The 11,793-nt window shown below is 43.0% G+C and overlaps 1 protein-coding gene across 2 annotated transcripts; it reads right to left on the reverse strand.

The window, feature by feature from the left end:
- Window positions 1-238: 238 nt before the first annotated feature.
- On the reverse strand, window positions 239-9,814 carry cbx6a (chromobox homolog 6a). Of its 2 annotated transcripts, XM_034189397.1 has the most exons (5): window positions 9,613-9,814; window positions 7,483-7,526; window positions 7,223-7,288; window positions 5,017-5,069; window positions 239-2,409 (listed from the first exon to the last, which is right to left on the reverse strand). In XM_034189397.1, exons 1-5 carry the CDS (start codon window positions 9,679-9,681, stop codon window positions 1,067-1,069), a joined length of 1,575 nt encoding a protein of 524 aa, XP_034045288.1. In that variant the 5' UTR covers window positions 9,682-9,814; the 3' UTR covers window positions 239-1,066. The 2 variants fall into 2 exon arrangements, with proteins under 2 accessions (XP_034045288.1, XP_034045287.1); XM_034189396.1 differs by lacking the exons at window positions 7,483-7,526; window positions 9,613-9,814 and having other exon boundaries at window positions 239-2,395; window positions 5,004-5,069; window positions 7,223-7,290.
- Window positions 9,815-11,793: the final 1,979 nt, after the last annotated feature.

Consider the following 11,793-nt stretch of genomic DNA (forward strand, 5'->3'; position numbering starts at 1 on the left):
TGTATCCGTCAGTATTTGCCTGGGTTTGGTTGATGGCTACAATTAATTTTACAACCAGAACTGTGCTCAGTTCATGGGCCTTTTAGACCTTGAAGATATGTTACAGGGCAAACTTGGCATATCGTGAGATTTCTCAAAGTTAACTGTCAGTTTAGAGTCTTGGTGGACGTTACTTAATGAAAGGCGGAAAAACAAGGCAAGCAGGACAAGATAGCAAGGGCAGCAATAATTTAAAGTCTTTTTTTCCTTGTATATTATTATGCAGCTTTAAAGTTTGTGCGTGCACATAAACACTCATATGCATGTGCGTTTAAGGGAGCGTGAGGAAAAACGGCTGCGGAAACTGTCGAACTACATAGTTATCTTTTCAATGCAGTCAAGAGCATTCCATTTACTACTGAGTATATGGAATGCAGTATTGCAGTATTGATGAGTCCAACTGTGGTACGAGCATACAGTAAATGCACATTGCCTCATTTAGCGTCAACAAGTTGGACTTCCATTGAAACAACTGGGCAGGAAATTGGCATAACACCTACCTGATAACAGCCTTCACAGCAGAACTTGGTTCAAATTAGTATTTGTTTCTTTCAGATACTATGAGTGTGCTCAGCCCCAAATACTAGGGTCCAACATAGGCCCTGAGGCCCATTAGTGTGGGTGCTTATTCCCTGATACACTAGGCAGTTTCTTCTTTTTTTTTGGTCTTCTATTTCTTTGATCCTACACAAGCCAGGTTTGGCATGTCTGAAGCAAATGAAAGCAAACAAATACAATTTTCATGCAAGTCTGCTTGAAAAATTCAGTGCCTTGCAAGTGGAAAAAATATGGCAATTTAAGTGACAATAAGGGCATCTCAACTCCATTTAAATATTTACACACTTCTCTTTAAGAAAAAATATGTTCTTTATACTATTTAATGTCTGGGCGGTGTAATGTTACATCACATTTCATTAACCATTACACAAGGGTTGATATATCAAAGAAAAAGGTAGGTGTGGGCTTAAGTGGCAACACTGGTATTTTCTTCCATCATTTATGGCAACGAAATCCATAACATGTCTTCTTATGGCTTAGGTGGGGACGGGTCGTCAGAAGTGACATCAGAGGGCAAAGCGGCGGCGGCGACGCTTTCCGGGACAGTGGACGGAGAGGCAGGGCAAGAGGAGGGAGACGGAAACTCTTTTATGGTAACAGTGACAAGGTTGGTAGTGACATCTGTCACTACCACATCCTTGCAACTTGGTGCCATTTCAGGGTGCCAGTCGGGGTCGCCCTCAGCAGGTACCCTTCGAGGTTCTGCTGGGGTAGAGCTGTGATCCCCGGAGGGTACAGAGGAAAGGGCTGCTGAACGCTGGCGTTTGAACCGGCAAGAGCGGAGGGTTTTTCTACCTTCCTCTCGGGGCATCAAAGAGTCCAGAACACCCTCCTCCTCTTCATCTTCCATGGAGGACGAGGCAGAGCCAGAGGGGGACAAGGGGAAGGATGACGCTCCTGGGTTTGTATATGAGGAGGGACTGCGAGCAGACTGCTTAGCACCCTGGCCCTTCGTGGTCTCCATTTGAGGTTTACTGGGTTTGGCCTGGGAAGAAGCTAACAGATGGGAACCCCTGCTGGAAACTGGTCCTAATACAGAGGCTCCTGTGGTTTGGTGAGACTGTGGAGCAGCTATAGCAGTGGTGGGAGATTTACCTTCAGACCCACTGGAACTGGACGGAGACGGAGGTGACTGATACTGGGAGGGGGTCAAGAGGGTATTCCTGGCCCCTGTGTTGGAGTATGATCCTGGACAGGAGTGGAAAGTCATGGGGCCTCCACACTGCAGCCCAAAAGGCTTCCCATACATTGGGAAGCCCAGCATCTTCAGAGGAGGTTGGAAAGGTCTATATGGAGCCTCTCCCTTCTTGCCAATGATGCGATTTCGGGAAGGGATGTTTTGGCGCCCGGCTGTAATATTCCTACTACTTGCAGCGGGGCCACCCCTGCCTGGCTTGTCAATAACCTTTAAGTTAAGGATGATTCGACTTCTCTTGACCTCCCGAGGCTTTACTCTACGGTTGAGAATGCGTACGGTCTCAGAGAAAGGAGAAACATGTAAGCGGGAGGGAAAGCCACCAGGGGTCGAAAAAGTGGCTGCCATAGGATCTGCGCGGGGCAGAGGGCGTCTGGACATTCTGTGGCAACGATGAATGTCCTTCTTCAGCTTGTGGGTAGCGGCAAGAGAATTGAGTTTTGGAGAAGGTGCTGCAGCTGAAGAAGTAAAGGACGAGGACGCTAAATGATGCGGAGAGGCAGAAGAGGAAGTTGCTGCGCGACTTGATGTAGACAAAGAGCGAGGCGCCTTCTGGTAAGTGTTTGATGCACGGGTGCTGGTTTCACTTTTCTGAGCACGAGCCTGAGAGACAGCATAAAGAATGAACTTGTCTTACAGATATGCAAACTTTACTTTTTCAGAAAAAAAAAAAAAAATCCCATTTGTAACAACATTAGTGTTATTAATAACAATAATTTTAAAAAAGGGTTTAACACTCTCCTTGTTATCAATGTCAGTAGTTAAATAGAGCAATCAGGAACTCAGTAATTAAACAAATTATTTTAATGTAAACATGGAGGGTCGCTTTTTTTTAATGCAGTTTCATTGGTGTCAACAATTGACAACTTAAAACAAATAAATTAATGAATTAATTTTAAAAATATTAAGACTTGGTCGGCACAAATAGAAGAGCTATTTGGACTAAAGGGTTACTCTATTACACTGTCAGAATTGGACAAATGTATATTTATCATTTAAACTGGTCAAATATTTAATTTTTTGCGCATCATTAACACGGAACATGCCACTGTACTTCTCATGACAATTTGGACGACATGGAATTTGGCCTGAATAATTTCATATTCATTTCATATTAACAATTATGCAACAACAAACCCAAAGCAGTGATGAAGAAATGAAAACTGGTTGAAATGTTGAGGGTTCAACAGTTCATGAAGTGTTCATTATTTGAAGCCTCATCCTAGTGTACTGTACAGGTCAAAGAATGTATAGCACAATTATTACAATATTACAATTCTGATGTCAAAAATTGACAAGAAATGTTTCTCAACAGATTCTATAGATTGCAGATCTGAATGATTTTTTTTTATGTTAATCGCAAATGTAGGTTATTTTAAAATCCATATATATGTACACACTGCACTACAGGACTAATACTACTACTCTTGGCCAAAGAGCTTAATGTTAAAGGCTAATGGGAAACTATTCCAATAGCTCTATCCTGAAAAGGCACTCTGTTATATTCAGACATGTTTTGGTTTATATTTGGACTATTTGTAATGTACACTGAATATTACATCAAATTTGATCAAGCATCACCAAAGCCGCTTTACCGATGATTTTATTTTGTGAAGTCTTATTTACTTTTGATGTTCATCCCGCAATGTTGCGAAAGCCTGCAAAGGCATTTATATCAACAAGCCACCTGGAGAAGGTGGCATAGTACCTCCATGGCTGTTTGCTTTTTTACAGCTCTGAATTTCTGTTGAAAAATTAAACTTTTTTCCAAGTACGAGGTCTGTGAGAAAAGAAACGGACTTTTGTTTTTCAAAAACTATATGGATTTGAATCACGTGCGATTACATCAGACAAGCTTGAACCCTCGTGCGCATGCCTGAGTTTTTTCACGCCTTCGGTTGCGTCATTCGCCTGTGGGCAGGCTTTGAGTGAGCACTGGTCCACCTCTCCCGTCGGAATTCCTTTGTCTGACAACTTGCTGAGAGACTGGCGCTTGGCTTTATCAAAATTTTTTCAGAAACTGTGAGGCAGAAGCGAGTGGACACCATTCAAGAAATTCAGACGGTTTTCGGCGAAAATTTTAAGGGCTGATGAGAGATTACGGAGTGTTACTGTCGCTTTAAGGACTGCCCATGGAGCCGGACGGCGCGCCGCGCCCCGAGCCACCGTCGTCAGCCTGTTTCAAGCTGAAAACTTCCAAATTTAAGCCTCTGTTGATGCAGGACGTCGTGAGAGAACAGAGAAGTTTCAGAAGAGGTCGGGATCAGCAGTTTATCCGGACATTCCAATGTTAAAGGAGATTTTGTAATGAAAGACGTGCGGACGGATTTGCGCGTTGGCACCCAGCCGCTCATGGTGCGGCGCCACAGCAAAACACTTCCGTTGGAAGCCTTACAGGACAAGTTTGAACATGCCCAGCTGTTAAACAATTTCTCGGACACTCACTCGACTGAAAGCCATCGAAAGCCGCCTAAATCTTACGAATGGTTATCAACACGGAGGCGTCTTCATGTGGCGTCGCGCAATGAGCGGCTGCGTCCTGACGCGCAAATCCGTCTGCACGTCTTTCATTACAAAATCTCCTTTAGCAGTGGAATGTCCGGATAAACTGCTGATCCCGACCTCTTCTGAAACTTCTCTGTTCTCTCACGACGTCCTGGGTCAACAGAGGCTTAAATTTGGAAGTTTTCAGCTCGAATCAGGCTGACGACAGTGGCTCGGGGCGCGGCGTGGGCAGTCAAAGCGACAGTAACACTCCATAATCTCTCATCAGCCCTTAAAATTTTCACCAAAAACAGTCTGAATTTCTCGAATGGTGTCCACTTGGATCTGCCTCACAGTTTCTGAAAAAATTTTGATAAAGCAAAGCACCAGTCTCTCAGCAAGTAGTCAGACAAAGGAATTCCGACGGGAGGGGTGGACCAATGCTCACTCAAAGCCTGCCCACAGGCGAATGACGCAACCAACAGGCGTGAAAAAACTCACGCATGTGCATGAGGGTTCAAGCTTGGCTGACATAATCGCACGTGATTCAAATCCATATAATTTAAAAAAAAAATAAAAACGTCCGTTTCTTTTCTCACAGATCTTGTATATATGGGAAGATTTGTATTATACAACTTGTGACCAGAAACGTACTCTCACAAAACCGCTTTCCTGTAAAAACTACTGTTGCTTCTGCATGCAGATCTTCAGACATCAAAGACTGTACCTTCATGACTAAGTTTTGGGTTTGGGCCCTCGTTTCTTTGGCCCATGCAGTTCCCTTTCCCGTTCCCTAAAAAACAAAGCAAAAAAATAATCAAAATTTGCAGCACACACTCGACAGTCTCTCTTATGTACAACTACTTGGTAACGACAGTATTGGATCAGACAATCACGTAGCAGCAATTCAAGATAAATAAATATGCATCCAGACATGTTCAAAATGTAAAAAAAAAAAAAAAAAAGGGGGGGGGGGCACGCCAGTGTATAACTCACTTTTTCTTGTCCAACATGGCATCATGAAGAAGCAAAATGAACGTAATCTGCACATTATTTATCAAGCAAACACCACATTATTGAACAGAAGCTACGGGGCTAAATAATATTATTGTACCGAACACAAAGAACTCAGGGTAAACTGCTTCTTGTGGCAAATTAACAGACAAAAACTTTTGTTGGTGTAATATGAAGATTCTATTCCCTCCTTTTATTCAAGAGCATGGTTTATTAATTATGCTCATTCTTTAAGACCCACAACGTCCTTCTCATTGAGAGCTTTTTCTTCTTTAACAAAGGTTGGAATCCAACTTAATCGTGCATTACTGCCACCTTCTACTCTGGAGTGTTAATCACAGTATCTCTTTCAGAGCAGATTCTTATGCCTAGATTGTACCATCTTGTGGCCACAGATGACAGTATTTTTTTCATATACAAGTTACTCTAAAATAGTCACACGGCCAGCAAAACTATTAGAAAAACAAAATGCATCTTATCATCTGGAAATTAAAACTAGAACTGAAAGGAATTCAAGACTGTACTGCATTATAAACAAGCTTGGGTAGGATTACTTTGAAATGTAATCCAGAAGTAATCAGATTACAAGTAATTCAAATGTATGTACATACATACATGTAATCCACATGTATTCTTTTAAAGTAATCCTACCAAACCTTGATTATAAATTTTTAATATCACATATACTTGAGAAAAAAAGTTTTCCCAGTCTGACACTAAGCAGTTATGCTAATCCTGTGCTTTAATTGGACAGGTGTGCGGTGGAGGTCAGCAGGCCTGATGAAATTTCTGTCATTCAGGCCAAATTTCACTTTTATTTACACAATTTATTCTGCAGATAGATTTAAAATGAGGAGCAAAGTGACAAGAAAATTGCAGAACTTATCTGCAGTTACCATCATCTAGTGCAGGGGTGGCCAGGTTCGGTCCTCAAGAGCCAAATTCCTGACACTCTTAGTTGTCTCCCTGCTCCAACACACCTGAATCCAATGAAAGACTCGTTAGCAGACTTTTAATGAGCCTTTCACTGGATTCAGGTGTGCGGGAGCAGGGAGACAACTAAGAGTGTCAGGAATGTGGCTCTTGAGGACCGACCTTGGCCACCCCTGATCTAGTGTGACACTTCCTGTGAGGATAGACCTTTTTTGTCCAAGCTCAGGCTGCCAGAGGAAGTAAAGCCATGGTGCTGTACCCACCTGGTTACACAGTACTCATATGTGCTCATCAAACGAAGCAGACTGTCACATTGCTGGCTAACCACACAGCTCTCAGCCTGACTAATGCAAGGTGAAACCACCATCGCGTTTTTGTGTATGTGCACAACTGCAACCCATGCAGTGCCACTTCACTGGGTACACCATTCAACCAAATAAAGCAGCTGATGGTGTGGCTGATAGCACCACCAAGAAAGCACTGAGAAAGCAGAACAAAACAGAAAGCTGGCGAGACTGATCAAAGGGATAGACACTGATAAAAGGTTTGGGTGTGCAAAAGTAGAGCAGTCAGACAGAGAGAACAGTTGAAGCCACATCGAAGTGCCCCAGTTTAGTAGTTTCCATTCAACGTGTCCATTTTAAGAATTGTTTTACTTTCCTGTCTGTTTTGGTTTGTGTTAAACATCTACACAAAGCTTTCACGTGGTTTGGCAGCAGACAAAAAGGACTTCTGCTAACATGGGTTTTTTTCCTGACAAAACCAGAGAAGAGGAGGAATAAGCAGACGAGCAAAGAAGAAAGCAGAAGCACAAACATTCGGCTAGATATGAATAAAGTAATAATGCACACAACAATATGCAAGTTAGGCCTCAACTGAAATCAGTGAACAACATAGATGTTACATAGACTTCAAAACCCGACAAATTCCAGTTAGAACTAAACCATAACTGCAGTATAAAAAAATAAAAAAAACCTGTCCATTGTGCTGTAGACTCACTTTTGCTCAAAGCCTAATATCAGCCGGTCATCGAGAATGTTCTCCTCTGGTTCCCAGGTGCTGTGCCTAAACAATAACAAAAAACAACAAAAAAAATACAACACACACAACGAAGCAAACATTTTAGCACAGAACATTCACCACCAAGCTGGGTTATAGCCAGATTGCTGTTTCAATGTCACAACACTGAAAACAGCACAACACAGAGACCGAGCGAAGTTGTTAAGATTTCCATAATTACAGAGGAAGTAGGAACTTACTTCATTGCCCATCCTTTCCATTTGACCAGATATTCAATTCTGCCCTGAAAGGAAATGAGACGACAGATTAAGGAGGACAATTAAAAAAACACACACACACACCTCACAGGACTAAACACTCACCAATCCACATCCCCAGCCAAGTTAACTGCTGAAAAAAAAAGTGTGTGTGTACATATATATACACACACACATATATATATATATATATATATATATATATATATATATATATATATATATATATATATATATATATACATACATACATACACACACACACACACGTTAAGGATTAAACGAGAAGCCGTGCATTATACGGTTTGAATGCACAACGCGGAGTTTAAAACACCACGACGCGAGTGGTGCTACTCTGCGAAGTGCATTCAAACCGTATAATGCACGGCTTCGAGTTGTTTAATCCCCTTATATCATGGTCCCACACAGTGAGCTAACACACGAATATTTATTTAACAGAAGTTGATAAAAATGCGTAAGTATTTGGGAGTATTTTATGCCAGTCTCAAGATATTTTCATCCTTGGCAAATGTTCTCTTCTTCTTTCCCGTCTTCAATCTTGTCCAGTTCGTCCGATGTTAAATCTTTATGCCGTTGCTTTTGCTGTTATTCTCGTTTGCTCTGCTCCTCTTCCCATTCTCAAATGCTTTATTTTGGTCAAAAATATTAAAATTCACTTGGAAAGCCATGTTTTATCAAGTTTCTGTCATTCACCTGTCAAAACACAGCTGATCTGCGCGTTGCTGTGGTGACGACCAGAGTGGAGTGATATTACAGTGATATATATATATATATATATATATATATATATATATATATATATATATATATAGTAAGTCCCTTCAGCTGGTCCCTTGTTTGCACTCGGGGTCGCCACAGCAAATCCAAGGTGGATCTGCATGTTGAATTGGCACAGGTTTTACGCCGGATGCCCTTCCTGACGCAACTCCACATTACATGGAGAAATGTGGCAGGGGTGGGATTTGAACCCGGAGCCTTCTGAACTGAAACCAAGCGCATTAACCATTTGGTCACCCTTCCTGCTTTTATATATATATATAAAGAGGCAAAACAACATGATCTCAGCCCAGTTTCATGATGTTATACCTTTGCATACTGAGCATATGATATGCACCTTTTGAATAACATCCCGAGGGGGGTTCCACCTCATTTTGCAACACATACAATATAGAAATGAAGTGTGTTTGTCATATATTAATCAAACAATGCTCTGATACATGTAAAGTGTAAACACAGGAACTAAAATACCTTATTTTGACTAGTCAATTGCTGGATTAATTCTATCCATGTAAACAGCCATTGTTAGTTTGACTACTTGACTAGTTCTTATGGAAAATAATGCAAAGTGACCAATATGGCTGCAACTAATGATTATTTTCATAATTTATTCATATGTTGGTTAGTTTCTCCATTAATCCACCAGTTGTCAGAAAATGGGGGAAAGTCTCTCCCAAAACCCAGGATGACGTCCTTAAACGTACTGTTTTGTCCACAACCCAGATATTCGGTTTATTGTCCAAAAAAGTAAAGAAACTAACAATAAAACCATATGTATTTAACTTTTTTAACAGAAAAAACTACCAAGAGATCAGGAAGCATTGATTGGAACCCTGTGCTATACTCGTCTTTTTTTAACTGCACTCCCGTTTCGTGCAGAGATAAGATCGATGGAGTCGAGCTGGTTTTCCACTGGTGAAGAGCTTCAGCAGAACTCACCAGACAGGAGAGCTGCTGAACTGTGGACCAGACATTTAAATAAGTTTAACGGTGCTACGGCCCTTTTTTTTTTTTGTAAAGAGTAAATGTGTGCGTTTAGCTTTAGCTGTCGTTAGCTGGCAAACAAACAAGGCCCCTCCATGTTCCGCCGCGAGCTCCTTCTTTTTCTTCTTCTTTTTCTTTGTGTCGCTGTTTTTATTGCCTGACAGTCCGAGCCGCGCCGACAGTTAGCTTACAGCTAGCTGCGGCTAAACAACCGAAGGACACGGGCTAGCCGCGAGGCCTCCACGCCGGCGCACGGCTCGAGCTAGTGGACCGTGCACCGGGCCGTGGACGTCTGCACGCGCACTCAAAAAACACGCGGATCTGGCTCACCTTGCGGACGCGGCGCTTCAGTATGGCTTCCGCGGCGAAAACGCGATCCCCGACCGCCGACAGCTCCATCTTTCCGTACCCGGCGATCTGTTTGTGTCCGTTCAGACGTCAAGATCCACTGGGCGCGCGCGAGTGGACCGCCGTCAGACACACACCAGGCAGCTAATCCTGCCTGCTCTGTCACGTGACTGAGGTCAGCCTTCCTTGTTGTCCTAGCAACCTGAGGATGCAAAGAGCGCGCGAAAGCACCCATCCATCTTCTTCTTCTTCTTCTTTGTCTTTCGGCTGTTCCCGTTAGAGGTCGCCACAGCAGATCAATCGTTTCCATCTCACCCTGTCCTCTGTATCTTCCTCTGTCACACCAACCACCTGCATGTCCTCCTTCAACACATCCATGAACCTCCTCTTTGGTCTCCCTCTTCTCCTGCTGCCTGGTGGCTCCATACTCAGCATCCTTCTCCCTATATACCCTGGGTCCCTCCTCTGCACATGTCCAAACCATCTCAATCTCGCCTCTCTGACTTTGTCTCCAAACCGTCCCACCTGAGCTGTCCCTCTGATATGTTCATTCCTAATCTTGTCCATTCTTGTCACTCCCAAAGAGAATCTCAACATCTTCAGCTCTGCCACCTCCAGCTCTGCCTCCTGTCTTTTTGTTAGTGCCACTGTCTCTAAACCATACAACATAGCTGGTCTCACTACTGTTTTGTAAACTTTCCCCTTCACTCTTGCTGATATTCTTCGGTCACAAATCACTCCTGCCACCTTTCTCCACCCACTCCACCCTGCCTGCACTCTCTTCTTCACCTCTCTACCACACTCTCCATTACTTTGAACAGTTGACCCCAAATAGTTAAACTCATCTACTTTCACCACTTCTACTCCTTGTAACTGCACTATTCCACTGGGCTCCCTCTCGTTCACACACATGTACTCAGTCTTGCTTCTATTGACTTTCATTCCCCTTCTCTCCAAAGCATATCTCCACTTCTCCAGACTAGACTCAACTTGCTCTCTACTCTCACTACAGATCACAATGTCATCTGCAAACATCATAGTCCATGGGGACTCCTGTCTGATCTCATCTGTCAACCTGTCCATCACCACTGCAAACAAGAAAGGACTCAGAGCTGATCCTTGGTGTAATCCCACCTCCACCTTGAATGAGTCTGTCATTCCGACTGCGCATCTCACCACTGTCACACTATTTTTGTACATGTCCTGCACTACCCTAACATACTTCTCTGCCACTCCAGACTTCCTCATACAATGCCACAACTCTTCTCTTGGCACCCTATCATAAGCTTTTTCTAAGTCCACAAACACACAATGTAACTCTTTCTGTCCTTCTCTGTACTTTTCCAACAGTATTCTCAGAGCAAACATTGCATCTGTAGTGCTCTTTCTCGGCATGAAACCATATTGCTGCTCACAGATCTTCACCTGTTTTCTAAGCCTAGCTTCCACTACTCTTTCCCATAACTTCATGCTGTGGCTGATCAGCTTTATGCCTCCGTAGTTACTGCAGCTCTGCACATCACCCTTGTTCTTGAAAATAGGAACCAGCACACTTCGTCTCCACTCCTCAGGCATCCTCTCACTTTCTAAGATTTTATTAAACAATCTGGATAGAAACTCTACTGCCATCTCTCCTAGACATTTCCATGCCTCCATTGGAATGTCATCTGGACCAACTGCCTTTCCACTCTTCATCCTCTTCATAGCAGCCCTCACTTATTCCTTGCTAATCTCTTGTACTTCCTGATTTACTCTCACCACATCATCCAGCCTTTTCTCTCGCTCATTTTCTTTATTCATCAGCTCTTCAAAATATTCCCTCCACCTTCTCAGCACACACTCCTCACTTGTCAGCACATTACCATGTGCATCTTTTACCACCCTAACCTGCTGCACATCCTTTCCAGCTCTGTCCCTTTGTCTGGCCAATCGGTACAAGTCCTTTTCTCCTTCCTTAATATTCAACTTCTTGTACAGCTCGCAATATGCCTTTTCCTTTGCTTTTGCCACTTCTCTTCTCGTCCTTGTACTCCTGTCTACTTTCTTCATCTCTCCGACTATGCCAAAACTTTTTCGCCAACCTCTTTCCCCTTATGCTTTCCTGGACCTCTTCATTCCACCACCAAGTCTCCTTGTCTTCCTTCCACTGTCCAGATGTCATAC

Source organism: Thalassophryne amazonica, chromosome 15 (genome assembly GCF_902500255.1).
Source record: "Thalassophryne amazonica chromosome 15, fThaAma1.1, whole genome shotgun sequence".
In the NCBI taxonomy this organism is placed as follows: domain Eukaryota; kingdom Metazoa; phylum Chordata; class Actinopteri; order Batrachoidiformes; family Batrachoididae; genus Thalassophryne; species Thalassophryne amazonica.